This window comes from Apodemus sylvaticus, chromosome 12 (assembly GCF_947179515.1).
Source record: "Apodemus sylvaticus chromosome 12, mApoSyl1.1, whole genome shotgun sequence".
NCBI lineage: Eukaryota > Metazoa > Chordata > Mammalia > Rodentia > Muridae > Apodemus > Apodemus sylvaticus.
In genome coordinates, this window is record NC_067483.1 from 89,844,267 (window position 1) to 89,866,300 (window position 22,034).

Below are 22,034 nucleotides of genomic sequence, written 5' to 3' on the forward strand. Positions count from 1 at the left end.
GACCACCATGGATATCAAGAATGACAGAAATGAAACAAACGCATGGAAACTAAACAGCTCTCTACTGAATAAGAAAAAAATGTGGGTCAAGACAGACATAAAGCAAGAAATTTAGAATTCAATGAAAATGAATATACAATATACCCAGACTTATGGAACACAATGAAAGCCAGTCTAAAGGAAAAGTAGTAGTTAAGTGCCTACATTAAAAAAACAAAAAACAAAAACAAAAAACGTAGAGATCTCATGCTGTACAGGCTGGTTTCGTGTGTCAACTTGACACAGGCTGGAGTTATCACAGAGAAAGGAGCTACAGGTGGGGAAGTGCCTCCATGAGATCCATTTGTAAGGCATTTTCTCAATTAGTGATCAAGGGGGGAGGGCCCCTTGTGGGTGGCGCCATCCCTGGGCTGGTATTCTTGTGTTCTATAAGAGAGCAAGATGAGCAAGTCAGGGGAAGCAAGCCAGTAAGAAACATCCCTCCATGGCCTCTGCATCAGCTCCTGCTTCCTGACCTGCTTGAGTTCCAGTCCTGACTTCCTTTGGATATGAACATCAATGTGGAAGTGTAAGCGGAATAAACCCTTTCCTCCCCAACTTGCTTCTTGGTCATGATGTTTGTGCAGGAATAGAAACCCTGACTAAGACACATGCTAAAGATTTAACAGCACACCTGAAACCTCCCAAACAAAAAGAAGTAAGCACACACAAGAGGAGTAGATGGCAAGAAATAATCAAACTGAGAGCTGAAATCAATAAAATAGAAATAAAAAGAACAACAAAAAGTTTGTTCATTGAGAAAATCAACAAAATTGACAAAACCCTTATCCAAACTAAAAGACAGAGAAAGAATATCCAAATTAGTAAAATAAAAAATGAGAAGGGGGGCATAACAGAAACTGAGTAAATACTGAGAACCACAAGGACATACTTTAAAAACCTGTACTCTGCTGGGCAGTGGTGGCGCATGCCTTTAATCCCAGCACTTGGGAGGCAGAGGCAGGTGGATTTCTGAGTTCGAGGCCAGCCTGGTCTACGGAGTGAGTTCCAGGACAGTCAGGGCTATACAGAGAAACCCTGTGTCGAAAAACCAAAATAATAATAATAATAATAACAACAACAATAATAATAATAAAAAACCCTGTACTCTACCAAATTGGAAAATCTAAATGAAATTGCTAATTTTATCAATAGAAAATACTATTTAAATAAATAACCAGTATTTATAAATGAATAGTAGTACATAGTTTATTCAATAGGTAACAGATCAGATAAACAATTTAAATAGACTCATAACCCCCTAGAGAGACAGAAGCAGTCATTAAAAGTCTCTTAATGAGAAAAAAAGCTAAGAGCCGGGCCCTGGAGAGATGGCTCAGAGGTTAAGAGCACTGATTGCTCTTCCAGAGGTCCTGAGTTCAATTCCCAGCAACCACATGGTGGCTCACAACCGTCTGTAATGGGATCTGACGCCCTCTCCTGGTGCGTCTGACTGCTACCGTGTACTCACATAAATAAAATAAATCTTAAAAAAAAAAGTCAATAGCCAGAAGATTTTAGCGCAAAACTCTACCAGACTTTCAAAGAAGAGTTAATCCCAATACTACTCAAATTGTTCCACAAAATAAAAACAGAAGGAACAGTGCCCAATTCATTTTTATAAGGCCACAGTTACCCTGATAACCAAACCACATGAACACCCAACAAACAAAGAGAGTTAGACTAGTTTCCCTCATGAACATAGATTCAAAAATACTAAATAAAATACTTGCATACAGAATCCAAGAACACATCAAAAAGTTCATACACCATCAAATAGGCTTCATCTCAGAGATGCAGGGATGGTTCTACATATACAAATTAGTAAATGTAATTATTCCACTGTGGTGGTTTGATTTTGCTCGGCCCAGGGACTGTCACCATTAGGTTGTTGGAGGAAGTGTGTCACTGTGGGGATGGGCTTTCAGACTCTCCTCCTAGCTGCCTAGGAGTGGTTTTCTCCTGCTGCCTTCAGATCAAGATGTAGACCTCTCAGCTCCTCCAGCGCCTCACCTGCCTGGACACCGCTGTGCTTCCCAACGTGATGATAATGGAGTGAAACTCAGAACTTGTAAACTAGCCCCAATTACATATAAGTTAATAAAAGTTGCCTTGGTCATGTTGTCTCTTCATAACAATAAAACTCAAAGTAAGACATCAACATATAAATAAACTGAAAGAAAAAAGGCGCATGATCATCTCATTATGTTTGTAAAAAGCCTTTGACAAAATCCAACACCCCTTCATGATAAAAGTCTTGGAGAGATTAGTGATATAAAAGGCATATCTAGCCACAATAAAGACAATTTACAGCAAGCCTTTATTTAACATCAAATTAAATGGAGAGAAACTCAAAGCAATTCTACAAAATCAAGAATAAGACAAGGCTGTCCATGCTCTCAATACTTATTCAATATAGTTCTTGATGTTTTAGCTAGAGAAATAAGACAACTGAAGATCAAGGGGATACAAATAGGAAAAGAAGAAGTCAAATTAACATTTGCAGATAATATGATAGTATAAATAAGTGATCCTAAAATTCTACCAGGGAACTCCTACAGTTGATAAGCACTTTCATCAAAGAGGCTGGATTAAAAAAATCAATAGCCCTCCTATATAGAAATGACAGTCTGAGAAAGAAATCACAGGGAAAAGTACCCTTTACAATTGTTGTGGGAAATATTCAAAGATAAACGGGCACATTCCTGTGCTTGTGCCTCTGACCTGTGGCCTGGCCCACCGTGCCCTGGCAGTCAATGGCCGACCTGTTCTTTATCTTGTGGAGACTGACTCAGAACTCCACAATCTCTCCACCCAGCTCACTAGGTTCCCACTGGTGGGTTGATACCATGCCAGCTCCATGCTTCAAATCCCCCATGACCTTTGTGGGGCATCTCAGGCCAACCCGTGCTTGGCCGCCATACCTTTCTCTTTGGAACCCAAATGAGAAGAAAAACACCCCCAAACTTAGCTCAGAAACAATGGTAACTCAATCTCTGGGCACAACAACTAAAACCCAATCTTGTAAGCCTTATTAAATCTGATTCCTCCGGTGGAGAATCCTGATGGATCTGCCATGATACTAGGAAACTTTAGCAGCTATACCTTGCCTTCCATTCTCCCCATTCCAAAAGGCCCTAACTCTCAATTTCTTCTTTTCTTCCTCTGTCCAACTGGGAAGTCCCGCCTACTCACCCAGTGATTGGCTCCTTTATTCATTAGGGGATTGGTTCACAAGAAGTCACCTGAGTGTGACTCTCTCCTTGTCCAAAGCCCCTCCCAGGAGAGAGTTAGCATCAACATACAAACAGCACCAGGCCCATCCACAACACCCATTAGGTGCCAATAATATAAAATATCTTGGGGTTAACTCAAACCAGGCAAGCAGAAGATTTGTATGACAAAAACTTCAAGTCTTTGAAAGAAATTGAAGAAGATATCAGAAGATGTAAAAATCCCCCACGCTCATAGGCCATTAGGATTCATAAAGTGAAAATGGCCATCTTACCAAAAGCAATCTACAGATCAATGCAATCCCCATCAAAATTCCAACACAATTCTTTACATACTCTGATAGGACAATTCTCAATATCATATGGAAAAACAAAACAAACAAACAGTGTAGCTAAAACAATCCTGAACAGTAAGAGAACTGCTGGGGGTATCACCATTCCTGGTTTCCAGGTGTCCTATAGAGATATAGCAATAAAAACCATGTGGTGCAGGCACAAAAGCAGACACATTGATCAATGGAATCAAAACAAGGACCCACACCTAAATCTGCACAGCTATGAACACCTGATTTTGATAAAGAAGTCAGAAGCATACAATGGAAAGTTAAAAAAAAATTCAATGAATTGTGCTGGTCAAACTGGATGTTGCTATATAGAAGAACACAAATAGATCCATATCTATCGCCCTGCACAAAACTCAAGTCCAAGTGAGTCAGAGACCTCACCATAAAGCCAGATACATTGAACCTGACAGAAGAGAAAGTAGGGGAGTAACCTAGAATGCATTGGCACAGGAGACAATTTTCTGAACAGAGCACTGATAGCTCAGGCACTAGGATCAACAATTGGCACCTGAAGCCTCATGAAACTGAAAAGCTTCTGTAAGGCTAAAGGATACCATCAATCTGACAACGTGGCACCCTACTGAATGGGAAAAGTTTTTCCCTTTAACTCTACATCTGATAGAGGACTAATATCCAAAACAAATAAAGAACTGAAGAAACTAGATGTCACTGGGTAGTGGTGGCACACGCCTTTAATCCCAGCACTTTGGGAGGCAGAAGCAGGCGGATTTCTGAGTTTGAGGCCAGCCTGGTCTACAGAGTGAGTTCCAGGACAGCCAGGGCTACACAGAGAAACCCTGTCTCAAAAAAAAAAAAAAAAAAAAAAAAAAAAAAAAAAAACTAGAAAAAAAAAGAAAGAAAGGAAAAGAAACTAGATCTCAGAAAGTCAAATCATTCAATTAGAAAATAGGGTACAGACCTAATCAGAGGATTCTTGCTGGACAATCCCAAATGGCTAAGAAATACTAAAGATATGCTCCATATCCTTAGCCAAGGGAGAATACAAATAAAAATTACTTTGAGATTCTTTCGTACATCTGTCAGAATGTTAAAATCAATAACCCAAGTGTCAGCTCATGCTGGCACGAACATGGAGCAAGGGGACCACGCCTCCATTGCTGGTAGGAGTGAAATCAATATGGCAGTCCATCCAAAAACCGGGCATCTCAATCCAGCTCTACTGCTCTTGGGCATATACCTTAGGGAGACAGCAAGGACACTTGCTCAACTCTGTTCATTGTGGCTTTATTCATAATAGCCAGAAACTGGAAACAATCTAGATGCTCCTCAACCAAAAATGAATAAAGATATATATTTAAACAATGGGGATCTTATTCAGCTGTTAAAAAAATGACATCAAGAAATTTGCAGGCAAATGATGTGACTAGAAAAAAAAAGTATTCTGAGGTAACCCAGAAGGACAAATATGGTGTGTATTCACTTATAAGTAGATATTAGCTGTTAAGTAAATGCTAGAGGAGGGCTCTGGAGGGGAAGATCTCCCCAGGAAGGAGAAATAGATTTTATGGTGAGCTGGGGGCGGGTGCAGGAGGGGGAGAGGAGGGGGCGGAGGGAGAGAGTGGAGGGAGAAGCAGCTGGATTTGGGGGCCTTAGAAGTGTGGGAACCCGGTGCAGTGAAAAACTTCCTGGAATCTGAGGGTGACCTTAGTGAGGACTCTTTTTTTTTTTTTTTTTTTTTTGGATTTGGTTTTTTTGAGACAGGGTTTCTCTGTGTAGCCCTGGCTGTCCTGGAGCTCACTCTGTAGACCAGGCTGGCTTTGAACTCAGAAATCCGCCTGCCTCTGCCTCCCAGAGTGCTGGGGTGAGGACTCTTTCTCTTAGACCCTGGTAAAGCTTTCAGTGACAGATTGCAGTTGTTGAGGTTACTGGCCCAGGGAGGGGTGCAGATCCGTAAACATCCCAGACTAATGCCAGGGCAGAGGACTCCTCGCTTTCCACAAATTGGCAGCTGGACTCCACTGCTGAAGGCAACTCCACACAGTTTATTGACCCGCAGAGAGGTCCAGCTGGTGCCTGGATGGAGCCTTCACCCCTGCATACTAGTCTCTGTGGTACAGGAAGGTACTCTTCAGGCTATGGAAAGGGAAACCTGGGCACCAACTCAGCCACACAACTCCACCTACAATCTGCCCTTCCTGCAAGGAGTGCTGGAGCAGTGGTGGTGGTGTGCAGGTGATCAACTAGTATCCGATCTAACTGAGGCTCACTTCACAAGAGGGAACCCAGGCCAGACACTACCTGGTTGGCTAGAAACTGGAGACTGGGTTGTCTAGAGACCTAGGATAGAACAAAACCAACCAACCAACCAAAAAAAAAAAAAAAGCAAAAAAAAACAATGAAGTGAGTTCTAATGATATGCTGCTATACATATAGATCAGTGCCTAGTCCAGTCATCATCAGAGAGGCTTCCTCCAGCAACAGAAGGGAGCAGGCGGACTGCTGTGAGCCCAGGGTTAGCCTGAGCTACCTAGTACATTTCAAGGTAATGTGGGCTACAGAGACGCTAAAAATAAACAAATGTGGCCAAAATAAAACAAAAACTTAATCGAGATTCCATCTTACCCTTAAGAATGGTATCAAGAGAAAAATAACAAATGTTGGCAAGAATGTGCGGAGAAAGGAACGTAATTGTTGGTGGGGATGTAATTACTCAAGCCCCTGTGGAAGCCAGCAGGGAGGATCTAGAGATGGCCCCATGATTAGGAGCACTGACCGCGCTTGAAAAAGTCCTGGGTTGGATTTCCATCACTCAAATGGAGGTGCTCAACTTCCTGTCTCTCAATTCAGAGGAAATGCTGCCCTCTTCTGGCCACCATGGGCACTGCATGGTACAGAGACATACATGCAAGGCAAAACACCCATACACATAAATAGAACTCTCAAAAAATTTTAATTGAAAACACAACTCCCACACAATCTAGCAATACCACACTCAGGTACATAAGCGTGTCAGGTTGCTATAGAGACACCCACACTTATCTCAGTTCCACAACAGCCAATAAATGGAATGAGCCTGGTGTCTGTCAGTGGGTGAATTAAAAAAAAAAAAACGCATACACACGATATGTACTCAACAATAAAGGATGCAGTCATGTTCTTTGCAGGACAATGCACAGAACTGGAACCATGTTCAATGAAATGAGCCAACTTCACAACCATGCTTTCTCTTCTATGTGGAAATCAGAAAAACCAAGGACAGAATTAGAAGGGGAGGGGTGTGTTAAGCACATGGAAGGGAAGAGGTGAAGGTGGAGAAGGGTAAGATTAATATAGGGGTGAATACATCCATGTGTATTATATGTATGGAACTATCAATATGAAGCCTCTGTATAATTTATACTAAAAATGATCTGTATGGTTGTAGTTCATGAAAAATTCTATTTGTGTTGGAAACAAGAAGAATTTTGAAGAGAACTGCTGCTCCTGTCAGGTAGAGCCTAAGAACTAACTGATGGTCACAGCGACATATACAGTTGTGACTTGTTAGTGGCCTTGGACCTAGAAGTCTGTAAGTCTTTTACTTATAGACGGTAGGGAAACGCTCCTTACAAGCTTTGGCCAAGCCCAGCCCTTGGGACTGGACCCAGATCCTTGCAAATATATGCTAATAAGTAAGTGCTTCTACTGCAGAAGGGTCTTCCCCAGGACTCCCAACCTTTCCTCAGCCAATCTGTCACTGGTGCGCTTGCATGTCTTGCTCTTGATGACTGAGAGCAACCAGTCCATGTGGCATCTCCATGCTTCTTGCCTTTTTAGAAATGGAGTATGTCAGTGGGCAGCTGCTGGCCTGTAATCCCAGCACTCTGCAAGGCAGAGGCAGGTGGATTTCTGAGTTCGAGGCCAGCCTGGTATACAGAGTGAGTTCCAGGACAGCCAGGGCTACACAGTGAAACCCTGTCTCGAAAAAAAAACCAACCCCCCCCAAAACAAAACAAACAAAAAAGAAATGGAGGATGTCACTGAAAGAAGTACAAAGCTTCAGGCAGGTGGGTCCAGTTCAAATCCCACCGAGGTCTCTTCCTGGTCTAACACCGTGGGCGTGGCTTACCTGGGGTCAACCCCCCAACCCCCTTCAGGCCAACCCTGCTTTTCATGATGTCTCTCAGGAGTGCAGTGTATGTACTCAGAGTGTGGTGGCTCCGAACCCTGGAGCGTGAAATAAAGAAACGTATAGGCCTTGTGAAAACACGTTTATTTCCGCGCCCCGCTGAGTAACTGGGAGGTGCTTAACTTTTTTCACCTTCCAATAATTGATTAGGTCAAAATGATGAAAACTTCAGCAGGTAAACTAGTGGTTTATTGTTGCTCATGAGCATAAGTAAACAGACACACGGTTCCACATGAAGGAGTTTTTAAACACGTCTGACCTTTTGGTAGCACGGCCCACTAGACTTTGGCAATAGCCGGGTCAGTTTCCTAGGTTTCTAAAGCCTGCGGCTATCTTCAGACACAACGGGAAGGTGGTGAATTTAACGCTTGGGCTTTAAAATTTTAACAAGGATTCTTGGGAAATTGGGAAGGCCAACCTCACTCCGGCGTGCCTTGGCTTTGTTCTGTGTGAAGGACTGCTTCCCCAAGTGGCCACCCGCCCCCGGCAGCAGTCACTGGCTTTTGTGGACTTGGCGTTTTGTTGAAGATAACTTCCTGCAGACGGGCTCTACATTTAAGTAGTTCTAATGGAGCCTCTTCTGCCCTAAAGGACCCCATGCAGATCCCAAGCCAGAGCATTCAACAGGAAGTTGGGCTTCCTTGTTGATTCACCATTCCCAGTGCAGCAGCATTTTATGCGCCCCCTTTCACGCCTTTTATTCCCACCTTCAGGTCTCACAGTGTCTGCTTTCTGAGGGTTTGGTACAGGGAACAACCGGGTATTCACCACTAGAAGAGCATCTATGGCCGTGTGAATCACCAAGGATGAGATCTACATTAAATTAGGATTCTAGGCTGTAGCAAACAGACGAGACATGAGTTCTCAGATCCTGGGGAGTATTATGGCTAAGGAAGCGAGAACCCAAACAGGGTGCCGGCGCCAGGAGACTAACTCCCGAGCCGACTCAGGGATGAGCTCCGTGAGGAGGAACCGGCACCACGTAGCATTTCTTTGGAGGTTAAAGTGCAGGCTATGAAACGGCATACAAAACAGTGCATGAAGTAGTGCAATCCTAAGGTGCCACAGTTTTTGTTCATGACGCATAGCCTATTGTTTACGTCCATTTTCTCTAAAGAATCCAGCTGTTGTGACACCTTTCAGCTTATTTATTTAGGCATTAAGCTGTTTTACCCACTCGGGGCTACAGAGAATATTTTTTATCATTTTAACACATAGAATATAGCGCATACATCTTGAAACTACTGAATTAAGGCAAGCCCCTGTGAGTTCAGTACTCCAAAGACCACATTTTACCAAGAAATGTTGACTCAGCCCGGCGGCTTTTGACACCGGGCACCCTAAGTCTTCACGACAGGACTGCTGTTAACGCCCCCGTTACTGCCAGGCTCTCTACACAGCAGAAGGGAAGTTTGCAGTTTCTGTAAAACCCATGATGGGTGAGAGACCACATGAGCAAGGTGTGTGTGGGAGGCGGCAGGGCTCAGCCGGACGGGGCCTGTTCTTCTCACCTCCCACCCGTGTCTTTTCATGTGTGTGTCTGCGTGTAGTGTGGACTGTGGGTAAACTGAGACATGGGAATGGCCCAAACAGAGGAATCTCTTCTTGGTGGGAATACTTTACAAAACGCGCTGTAAACTACCTATAGCACGTAAGATTCTGCCAGGCAATGCGGGCCACCGCTCCCAGGAGGCTGGTTAAGTTTCCCCACAGCAAACCGGTTTTATCTATTAAAATAGTGCATGATTTGGAGACTCTATCACTCTGGTCTCCCAAAGTGAGCATGACAGCCCCCAGTAGCTTCTTAACAATGGTGAAGACAACCTCCTAATGTGTCAGCTACTCTGAGTAAAACTTAAGACAAGTGAGCCGTAGAGCTTTATTCTCAAAGTCAGAGAGAGTCACAAAACAAGGGCAGCTCCATGTGACGCTGCATACCCCTTCCTGCTTACCTTGTACGTGCTCACGAAAGCCTCGTACTCAGACTAACTCATGGAAGACTAGGGCTTACACTTAGGCTAGTTAGATGTAGTTTGGGAAATTTTTAATAATTACTGAAGAAATCATTTGAGGCTTTCTTTGATGCATAAGGATTATACTTTGAACACCTGTACACTGATGCTCCAGAGTCTTCCTCTACCAGAACACCAGACTGGCAAAGCCAGGCTCTGAGTGCCCTGTGGGCCTCCTCCAGGGCTTCGGTGATATGGCTACATCCTAGGACTGCAAAGGTGAGACCTGCTGCGAAAACCAGCTCCAGACAGGGGCCGTTATGACCTTGGCTGACATATCTTTTAGGAAACTGTTTATTTTAAAATTACCTTCCCAACAAACATGAAACACTTGGATACCACGTTACGGTTTCTCACTGCAGACACACTACATTGTAGATGGACTTTCAAAATCAGACAGACTTGAACAGAATCCAAGGGCAGGATCATGAGGGGACAATACTACGAATGGGTAGGAGAGGTCACTTGGTAAAAGGAACCGAAGGATGCACGACACGTCATGTCGGACGGACGACAACCTTGTGCTTCTCTCTCACTGTGGGATTTACCAAAACCTTAGTCTAACACCTGGAAAGGGAGAGTTTTTATTATCTTACACCTACATTTACTATAAATAAAGTCCAAAGCAACAGATGTTTAAAAGAACAAAACTACATAATTTAGTACATAATTAAAATAAAAATAGGACAGTGATAGTTGAATGTTTGAAAAGTATACAACCAGGAGAAAGAACCATTTTATACAATTTGGAGGATGTTAAAGTGACCACTCAGGAGGCTGAACAGTGCAAGACACGCCTTTCCAGTTACAAGCTCAAAACAGGAGTGCAAACAAGACTGAAGCTTCTTTCTGTTCAGTTATAGGAGAGCTTGAAAGTGGTGTGAAACAGCTTCCCTCGGGTCATGGCCCAGAAATGAACTGTTTTTTCATGGTACAATTTTCTTCAATGAACTTTCCCTCAGCTGGGTCCCTACTAAGTCATGGCTGAAGCACGGGCAGACACGAGTCAGATCATGACTAGTTCTCAGAGGTCTGATGTCTACAGAGAGAGCCTTGGATTTGAGGGTCTGTCTTAGCCAGTGTACCTGAACCCTACAGAGGAGACACATCCATGGACTTCAACAGTCTCTTGTGCCTGTAAACCTGGAGGACAGGTGGACTGACAATCATCCCCTACAGGCAGGCTGCTGAGTGCTTAAATCAATGGCGCAGCTCTAACATGTGGAGAAGTCTAGAGGGTCGAGGTCAAGGCCAGTGCAGGAGCGGTGTGAAGTGCTGCGGGGCTGTGTGAAGTGCGCTGACTAGACAATGCATGCATCTGTCCATGCAAATGGACACGGCCCCAGAGACAAGTGAGAGCATGTATCTGTCGCCTGGAAACACCCCTTGCCAGTAGTTTATAAAAATAGTGGCTACTGTGGAGCCCCCTCTACAGCCAACAGTCAGTCCTTTCTGTCGGCCACCACTTCAATACCAAAGTATTAACCAAGTCTCAGACATTCCAGACAAAGGTCACTTATAACAAACAAAAAGTCAACTTTAAAAAAACAACAAAAAAAAAAACAAAACAAAAAAACCAAGATAGTGTCCATTTAAAAAGTAAATTTTTTTTCTTTCAAGTGAACAGGACATTTTATGTATTAAACTTAACTTTTTAGTCTGTCAAGAATGGGTTTGTTTAAAATCCATATGTAATGTGCATATATTCAGAAACAAATAAACTTAACATGTCACCTGCACAGGAACAAGGTTAGCCCCCAAACATGATAGAATGGGCATGGTTAGTACAAATGTATTGCAAGGTAAGAAGGTTCTGTGCATCACTCAGCTCCACCAAAGAGGCGCGAAGGATGCCGACCACAAGAGCCAAGAGTAAGCCCGGAAGCCTAAGGGACGCTGAGTTGCTCCAATGTCCTGACCGGAGCAACTGCGAAAGCTCTCAGCATGGGCTCTTCCTCTGGAGCTAGAGCCATATTCCAATTTACTTTCTATTCCGAAGTCGTTTGGATTTCCTAAGAGAGTCTATGGCTTCTGTTGCCTTCCTTCGTTTCCGAGGAGACTCCTCACTCTGCCCAGACCCTGAGGACGTTCCTACTGCACTCTCCATGACTTCCCGGAGCTTGCGTTCCAGCTCTGCCAGCCGTGCGTTCTGTTCACCTATGATCTGGGTCTGCTCTAGCAGTTTCTGGTCTTGGTCTTGAAGCTGTTTCTGCTGCTCTTGCACTTTGGTGCGAAGCTCAGAAATCTCACGCCTGAGGACAGTCACGCCAGCACCATTGGTTCTGACCTGCTGCTGCAGTTTGGTAACCTCTTGTCTGGACGGGTTTTGCTTGGAGAAAAGCTGCATTGTTGTCAGGGCTGCGGATGGTCCGGGAACTGTGGGGAAAGCATTGGAAGGGCTAATCACTCCTGTTTCCTACTGGGAAAAGTGCAGCTAACTTTAGGTTCTTAGGTTTATATACAATACAAAATTCACTTTAAGTTAGCAGTTGTGGTCACATGTAAAGAGAAGGCATGAAGTGGATCTAAAGGGCATAATTTATCTAACACCCAAAAAGCAGGAAGCTAGGGAAGTAGCCTTCCAGCAAGGCGTATACAAAGCATCCTCAACACCAACCCAACAAAATGTAGTTAAACGAAAAGAAAAAGATGCTATGAGGTTATATACGATGGTTATTAGAAACTGAAGCCGTAATTGAGACGCGTCCAGAGGAGAGCTGCTGGGTGGTGGCACACGGCCACCGTCTGAGCCCGAGAGGCGAGGCATGATGGCCGCCATGGCCTGAGGCCAGCACAGCCTGCACAGGGGGCCTGAGGCCAGCTTAGGCTACAAATACACACTGAGACCTTGTCTGGAAAAGCAAACACAAAGCCAAACCAACCAACCAACCCACCATACCTGGAGGAGAGCCCATGAGTCTTCCAGACACATCTGATCCTGGCAATTTCCTCTTCAAAATGGGAACGATCTTCTCGTCAAAGTACTCCATGGCCATGGAAGAGATGTCCCGCAGCTCCTGCAGTACTTCATGAGCTCGCTGAGGGGCTCTGGTAGAATTGACATATCTCAGTACACGGTAAATCTCATCAATCACCTACAATATGAATTCTCATTAGTACTTTTTGAAATAAAAAAAAAAAAGAGAGAGATTAGCTCAACAGTAAGGTTACTCCTACCTTCCAGTTGCTGTGAAGACATATAGAGCATTTGAACTCATGAACATGTCATGGAGAGTCCACAGCACAGACTGGACTTACTACATACTTTATGCCTGGACTCAGCAAGCACCGTTACTGACCAGGGAACTGTGCTCAAGCTAGAGTCAAAGCAAAGAAGACACAGCTCCTGCCCCGAAGGGAACCAGAGCATTTGGGAGAACATGAATACACACGACTAGAGCCACACGGATTGCTAAAGAAACTAGAGAATTAAATAGACATTCAACTCTGCCTGGAGTAGGGGTAGGGATCACCTAAGCCTGCACTCCAAATGCAATTCTGTCCCCACGCCCCAAGGACTCAGTCTGATCGCTCTGCCACCACATGCTCCATCCTTTAAAACGTTTCTCTAAGAGCTGACACAGCTCAGAATGAGTTTGCAGACCACACTTTACCGCCATGGCCAGAGGGCAGCAGAATGTGCTTTTCTAGTTTAGTAACAACTGCAGTGGGGAAGCTGAAGGCCATGCATGGAGAACCCGTGCTTACTGCGTGGGTTCCTCACTCCTGCCTGTCCTACTTGACCAGTAAGCAAACGGCCTTAGCCAAGTGCGCTCTCAGCTCTATTCCCCGAGAGGGTACTGCTCACACTTCAGTGGCTTCAATGCAGACCTGGAAACAGTGATTCACACCCTTGAAGACCACAGTCCAGATAATGTCTATTGCAGTGGGACTTTATCTCACGAGGCCTGGGGCTATAGTGCAAACCATTGTGCTAGCAGTTCCGACCCTCCTTGAATCATGCATAGGCCTCTCACAGCATTTATTTCAACTCTGACTCAGTCTTATAATCTACCTTCTCTTCTTGACGAGAATAAACATATAACACTAGGTATAAGGAAACACAAAATCTAGCATAATAGCACCTGGACAAATCCTGGCTCTTACTGTTTTCTGGACTAAGTTCAAGATGACGGCCCTTTGTATAAAGATGACTTCACCAAAGTGGCCAGTGTTGTGGGCAAGGGCTGACCAGGAACTGAATGAGGTGAAGCATCAGGCAGACCTGATGGGAAGTGAGGCATTCTGTGTTGAACTCAGTCAGCAGCTAGAGCCAGGCTGGGAGAACAGGAGACAAATCGCAGCTATGGGTGGGTTCCAGCAGGCAACAGCACAGAAGGGTCTGGGCCCACAAAGGGAGAACATAAGGACCTGGGAGTCAAGGGTGCAACCAAGAACCCAGTGGCTAGCGCTATGCTCCTCGACCATTACTATTCCATTCAGGGCTCGTGCTAGAAGAAAATGAACCTTTTCAGGTTATTCAAGTATCTTGCTAGAAAGCCAGTACATAGAGAAATGGAGTTCCTTTTCTTGGACTAATTATGCAAACATAGTTTAAAATAAATGCAAGTATTTCCACAACATTTCAAAGCATTGGTGTAAAAACCAGTGATCAGGGATGATAAGATTCTTATTCTTCGCCAGGCATGGGGTGCACTCCATTAATGATGCTCTCAGGAGGCATCAGCAGGTGACTCTCTGAGGATGAGACCAGCCTTGCCTCTACATACAAGTTTCAGGTTAGTGAGGGCTATATAGTGAGGTTCTGTCTCAATAACAAGATTTTTATTTTTATTAGGTTTTGGAGAAGAAAAAACAAAACAAAACAAAACAAACACGCCCCCCCCCCCAAGGCTAAATAGTACCACAAAAGAAAAAGAGGAAGGACGAAGAAGAGGAAGGAAGGAGCACAGGGGAACATTAGAGAAGGCCCAGGACGCTTTCTTCGACATCTCTGAGAAGGAATGAGAAGACAGGACTGGTTCCCTGAAATCTGAGAGGGAAACAGTCAGCTGGCATGGCTTACCTAAGGTAATCACAGTCTTCAAATGGAGGACTTTGTAGGACATACTCAGAAAATGCTAAAATGCAACTAGGCTCTAACACCCTCTGCAACAGTTACCAGTGTTAGTTACACACATGGACCCTGCATATTTTGAATATATTCAAACAGCATATATAGAAAAACTTAAGGGATTCAAACTGATCATGTCCTTAATGCTGCACATGCCTGGGCTAGGTTCCATGAGTCACTTTATTTTGGGTCTGAGAAGTACCATGTGAGTTATAAGTAAGAAAAACATTGCCACAGTTGATTGATTTTTGGGTTTTCTGTTTGTGTTTATGCTGTCTCAAGGGCTAACTTATTATATCTAGCTCTGTAAAACTAAATATGCCCTCTGCCTTAATGTGCCCCCAGGCTTTTGTATATTCTGATCTTTTGATCCCTTTTCTAGAATGTTTTCCTTATCTTTTCCATAACATATCATCTCTGAATATTCTTCAGTTTAAATCATAAAGGTTTTTTGTTTGTTTTTCGGTTTTGAGACAGGCTTCTCTGTGTAGCCCTGGCTGTACTGGAACTCTGTAGACAAGCTGGCCCTCAATTCACAGAGCTCTACCTGCCTTTGCCTCCCGAGTGCTGAGATTAAAGGTGTGCGCCACCACCTTCTGGCTTCATAAAGCTTTTATTTTCTCTTTAGAACACTACACACTGTAAACACACCCTGTTGTTAATCTGTCTTCCTCATAACATAAAAGCTAACAGAAGCATCATGGCCAGTTCACTCCTCAACACAGAGAGCTCCTCAATGACTGGCACGTGCCAGCTACTTCTAAGCATTAACTAAATAAGGGAGAACAACATCAAATATTTGAATCGTTTAATATTGACCCAGCCAAATGAAACTGTTTGGGGCAAGCAACAGGGTTATGTTCAAATTAAGAAATGGGTTTTAAGAGGACTGGTTGTTTTGAACACAAATTCAAGAGTTAACAAGATGACGACTGAGATGGCTTCTTGGCCTTTTGGCTAAGATAAGTGAAGATGACTACTGAGAGTAATTTCTCAAAATACACATGCTTATATGTGCTTCTTCTATGTTTAATCAGATGTCCTCAGTTTTATGACTAAATCTCTAGATATCATGTACACACACTTATTGGTAGACTAATATTTGTAGCATGTTTGGTCTAAACTGACTGTTTATTTTATGCAAGTGTGGAAAGGCAGATCCTACCCAACAGTAATTCTGTGAATGACTCATAAAGAACAAGCACAGATCAGACAGATCACAGCGAGTTCCCTACACTGTATGAGACACAGAGAGCAGAGAGGTCTAAGCTGCTGAGAACACTGGACAGTCTACTGAAGGGCATAAAGACAGCAACAGGTAAGCTTCAGCACATGGGTAAGAGCAGATAAGAGAGAAGGCTTTATCAACAAACAGTGTGGTCAAGTGTGGTGCCCAAGCCGGAAAGCCCAGTGTTCAGGGCTCTACAGCAGGAAGACCACGGGCGTAGGGCCAGTCTAAGTTACATAGTGAGATCCTGTTTGAAAGAGCACAGATGGATGAATGGATGAATGAATGCAACAAAACAAGGAGAAGAAATGGAGCTGAGACAGGCAGATGGCGTAAACAGAGAGGCAACAAGACAGGCAATTAACACTGTGACTCTACAGTCCGGGCATTTATTCCACGGCATGCTCTTATAAGCAAACATGAGCTGGGCATGGTGGCCTAGCTTCAATCCCAGTAATCCAGAGGCAGAGGCAGAAGCAGGCAGATCTTTTGTGAGTTTGAGGTTTGTTAGAGATACACAGTGAGACCCTGTTGTCAAAATAAAAACAAAAACCAATAACCAAAACAAACAGTATATCATTAATGTTTTTTTATAACATACCAGGGGGAACTGCTAACAGATAGTAAATTACATTTGTAAGCTAAACTATGAAACATTTTTATTTTTACCCTACACATAGAGAAGTATCTCTTTGCATATAAGTTTCCCAGCAGCCATGTGGTGGCTGCCACCTGATTGCAGCTCCCATTCTTGGTTCTGATGCCCCCTTCAGTCCCATGTGGGCATTGCATGCATGAGGTACACATACATGCAGCCAAAACACTTCTACAAACTAAAATTTATTAAAAAATATTTTATCTGCATTGGTGTTTTGCCTGCGTGTATGTCTGTGTGAGTGTGTTGCATTCCCTGCAGAGTCACAGACAGTTGTGCACTGCCATGTGGGTGTGGGAATTGAATCTGGATCTGCCTGACTGTTTTCAGAGAGGGTCTCACTACATAGCCACGGCTGATCCCTTTTTCCAGCCCCACAAATTAAAATCTTAAAATTTTTCATTTATTCATTTATTAGTTTTGAGAGAGGCATCACTACACAGCCCTGGCTGCCATGAACTTGTTCTGTAGGCCAGGCCGGCCTTTCACTCACAGATACCTGCTTGCCTTTGTCTTCCAAGTGCTGAGATTTAAAGGTGTGAGTCCCATGTTTGGTCTTAAATTTAAAAAAACAAACAAACAAACAAACAAAAAACAAAAAACAAAACAACAAAAACGAAAAACAAAAAACAAACAAAACCCTTCAAAAACTTAGTTCATTTTCAGAGCAGTCTGACTATCCCCTCTCCGGGCCTGGCCTGGAGTCTGGTGGGGCGCACTTGGAACCCCAGCGCATCAGGTAAAGCATGGGAGGATGGAGCCAGCCTGGAGACCCTACAGCAGAATAAACAAGCAACAGGAACAAAAACAAAAACAAAAACAAAAAACCAAAAAAAACCCCAAATATTTCCTTTGAGATGTAGCGGAAAGATAGCAGACCTCCAGTGGTCATCTTAACAGCAGTCTGATAGCTTTTGAGTAATACACTACATACCAAGTCCTACAGGGGCTTAAGCAATAAACTAAGTTATCCTGTTAAAATCTACAGGCTAGCCGTCACCAGAACCCCTTTCACTCCCATCTTCATGTTATCCACCTCTGTCTTTTCACTTGGGATTCCTTTAAATCAATTTCACCATTCCAACTCTTTTAATTTTTAAAAATGTCTTCCACAATCAAATGGTTCTGAATACCCCTTATAAAGCACATGTTTGTCTGAATAACTTCTCTTATCTCACTTAGTGGTGTATGTTTTTTAATCCTTGCATGAGTTCCTCAGTGTTGAAATCCCAGTATTGTGCTGTCTGGCAACCTAATTTAAATTACACTGTTCCTTAAGCAACTTAATAAAGTGCTGACTGGACAGTTCACTTTCATCAAAACGGATAATTCTAATAATGTAAAGGAATATAATCTTGGGGGCAAGAAATCATATACTAAGCCAAGAGTACATGTTAAGAAGAGAATTTGTTAGAATGTTTATTAATGTTTCCATCTAGAGTGACTTCCAGAGGCCCTCCTGGGACAGGCTTGGTCCTCAGTTAGATGTTACAAATACTTTTAAGAGGTGCAGCCCAGTGGAATAAACGCCCCCCCCCCCCATTCATTAGGTGGGTATCCACCCTGAAGGACTGCTGGGACCCCTCTTTGAAGACAGCCTCCACTTCCCTTCCAGCACACATTGGCCTCCACAGTCCATGCTCCCACTGTGTTGTACTACACAGCAGAGCCAAGCAGCCGTAGACAGAAAACTGTCATTTATGGGTTAGAATGAGTCCTTTTTCTTTAAGTTTCTTTATCATAGGGACTGGGAACAGTAACAGAGAACACAAAGTTCTGAGTTCAGCATCTGGAAATTAAATGCTATATTTTGTTATTTTGAAGAGAGAATGTGGTTACACTGAAGAATAAGAAATTCTTAAAAAGAGAATGGTTATGAAACAACCTAAATTCTACTAAACTTCTTAAGTTACTTTTGACTGTTCTGTTTGTTTTGGTTTTTGAGGCAGCGTTTTCTGAGTAGCCATAGCTGTCCTTGAACTCAAGAGATCTGCCTACTTCTACACCTTCACTGATGGGTTGAAGGTGTATACCACCATGCCTAGCTTAAATTAGCTATTTTAGTAAGAAATATAAAAAGTAACAGCAACATATTTTTAAAAAAATAACAATTATTGAGTATACATGCTGTTGTTTTAGACAAAACATAAGCTATTAAAGGTCATTTTAAGAAACAAAAATAAAAATCCATGTATGATGAAACATGCATCTGAATAAAAATAAAAATTCTTGGTTCTTTCCAGTCAAGTGATTATTTGCTGGAGGACAAGGCCCTTGTGCAGCAGTGGGCCTGTAGTGAGGAAGGCCAGAAGTTGGCAGGGGGTGGGGGAGAGACCGCTCGCTGGAGTCAGCTCTGCACCAGCCAATTCCCAAGAGTCAGAACAGTAAAGTTTGTCCCATTTTCCATTTGTGGCTATGGGAATGCAAGGAAGGAAACACATGAAGGTGCTCACAATGAGCGTGTGCTTCCTAAGCGATTCCGAGGTGAAGGCCACAGAAAGTTGCTCTCTGGTGAGCTCTACTGTGGACAAATGAAGGCCCAGCCAGGGGCTGCCTAGCAGTGCTGAGGACTCCGAGAATCTGCAGACCTCAAGATGTGCTCACTAGTGCCTACTGGGTTGGCACTGAGGAGCCACCAAGTTGTTTCTGAAAGGAGTGGAACTCAACTGGACTTTACTGCAGCTGCTCTGGCTGTACACAACTGCTTCAGCCATGTGACCCCACACCAAAACTGGCAACAGCTGTGAAGGCCAGACACACAAGACTCATAGTTGCAGGTGCCCAATGCAGTCACAAGCCCGTTACAACTGGCTGCACCTTCTCTAATAGGAGGGACCTGGAAGCTGGGTCTCAGATGCTTCTATTATTACAAATGAGACTTGAATGGCAACTGTCTACTGGAGAGGACAAAACATACATGCTCCAAGGACTTTCAGCTGCACATAAAGAGTTAAGGACTATAAACATATTCATATGTGAGATCTGGTATAAGAATCTGAACCTGGGACTGCTAGGTAATCGTGCTTTTACAGCATCTTACAAAAGCATTTGTAGGTCATATAAAGAAGTAAAGACATAACAAGGATGATTTGAAATAAAATCGTAAGCCACCAAGAAAGATGTTATTGCAAACTGAGAATGCAAACAGTATTGCTTCTGTAAACTGTTTATGGAAATAATCTCATTAGGTATTAATAAATTCCAAGCACTGAAAGGATGCTTTTGCCAGTGTCTATCGAGAGACAAAATGATCTTTAAATCCACTTCCACTGCTTCTATATCTCACTTGAATCTACACCTAATTCAACAAAGAAGATGCTTCCACAAGTTTCAGTCATGTAGTGTGGTGGGGGAGGGGATTCACTTAGTTACTAAATGTTATACTTAGTGAGGTAAAGGGGCCAACTCCTTAGCCTGGTGTATTGCCACAAAACAAATATTTCTGATCAAATCTGAAAACTTCTAAGTTCATCATTACAAAACACTTCTCAAACAAAAATCAAACCCAGCAAACCCTCCACCCTGTCTTCCCTCAGGCTGAAACGATCCTGATGGCAACAGTTTTTGTCTTGCTCAATGCAGTAATTCTGGTATTTTGACTGTAAAGGTCAAAATGTCAAAATGTTTTCTTAACTATGAACCCTTACGGAGACTTTTACTTCTCTTTTGCATTCTATAATTAGAATTTTAAATGTTGGGATCACATCAATGACACATATTAATAACTGTACAGAAAAGCTAAATATAGCTACCAACAGAAACTCCTTTAGGTTAAATAATTCTGACATCACAAACACTGCTCTCATGTCTGTGAGACTCGGTTTATACGGAGCAGCCCCAGCTTTCTGGGTGTGCAGCAATGGTTACCTTTCCTGGGATGAAGCAACAGAGGTTGGAATCCACATACTTCATGAAGGTCATGTTTAGCAGTGACAGCCTTGTTTCCACGGCAGCAAGGATGTCTGCATGACGAGCTAAAGAATGGTTTCTCCTTTCTGACTCTCTCCTAAAATAACAAAAGTCAGAGACAACCATCAAAGCAGTAGCATAGAACAAAACGTTAGCCAATTAGAGTAAACAATCGAACTTCACCATGCTAATTTAGACATTTGGAACTGGGTCATAACTGTAATACTCAGGTATTTTTAATAAGAACCATTGCTAACAAGACATCTGTCAAAAAAAATCACTATGAAGGCACAGTTATAGTTGGCAGTGTTGCTCAGTGGTAGCTCACTTGCCAGGGTCCGTGAGGTCCTGGATTTAGACCCACCACCACACATATACACATACAACATTCTTTTGTTGGCTATACTAAGCCTGATAATTATTGAAAAAAAAACGTGAAGTGAAGGAATTAAATGCATACACATGCATAATACTGGTTTTCTCATAAGGCTTGGCTCCTTCAATTTTTTCTAAGTTTATTCAGAAGTAACTCATGTAAAATTCTGTATCTTTTTATTCAGTATGTCACAGTACATGTGACACTGTAGCAATGCCACACCCTATTTAGCATGCGGTTACTCAGAGTAGACTGTATTGAGAGGGGCACAACCATCACCGTTCTCTAAACTCAGCACACTTTCATCACCATGAGAAGCCAGCCCAGACCCCTCAGGGGCCGTCTGCCAACTCCCTGTGCAGCTCAGTGTCTACAGTGCCTTTATTCTCAACACTGGAGTACACCAGCCTGTGGCGGGCAGCCTCTGTGCCTGGCTTTTCCCGTCTGCTACAGCTCGTAGTTCACAGCTGAATAGCACCCCTTACACAGACATCATCCCTTCACACCTCTGGTGTGCAGTATGTGCTCTAGCTGTGCTAGAGACCACATCAGGTGCACGTGCTAGTCAAGTGCGCCACTGAGCTATAAGCAGTTCTTGCTTTCAAGTTTTTGTATGGATACACATTTTAATTTCTTTTGAAAACACACTTGGGGCAAACTGCTTTAACATGATGTCTGTTTAACTTTTAATTTGGCTTTCTTCTTTTTTGTTCATCTTGTCTTTTACAAAAGCATTTATTTAGTTTTATGTGTATGAATGTTTTGTGTGCATGTATTTATGTGCACCAAGTGGGTGTCTGATACCCACAGAGGTCTCTCAGCACACAGCTCAAGCTGGGTTCAAACTTGCTTTGTACCCAGGCAGGCTTCAAGCTCCAGCTTCTCCTTGCCTCGGTTTCTTGAGTACTGAAATTAGAGGTGTGTAGCATGCTACCTAGCTGTCCAAGCCATGCTGTAACACTGTGCTCTCTAAGGGCTCTTGAACAAGTACAGTCAGTTACAGCCCTTTCTCTATGTAGAGTTTGGTACCAGCCA

General features: G+C 43.2%; 1 protein-coding gene across 1 annotated transcript in view; it reads right to left on the bottom strand.

Annotated features, from left to right (window-relative positions):
- Nucleotides 1-7,912: 7,912 nt before the first annotated feature.
- Fbxo28 (F-box protein 28) overlaps nt 7,913-22,034 on the bottom strand; it is a 28,719-nt gene continuing 14,597 nt past the window's right edge. The window contains exons 3-5 of the mRNA XM_052200175.1: nt 20,582-20,720; nt 12,657-12,852; nt 7,913-12,133 (exon numbers count right to left, since the gene is read on the bottom strand). Coding sequence (XP_052056135.1) covers nt 11,739-12,133; nt 12,657-12,852; nt 20,582-20,720 — 730 coding nt within the window. The 3' untranslated portion in view covers nt 7,913-11,738. The remainder of the gene's footprint in view (nt 12,134-12,656; nt 12,853-20,581; nt 20,721-22,034) is intronic.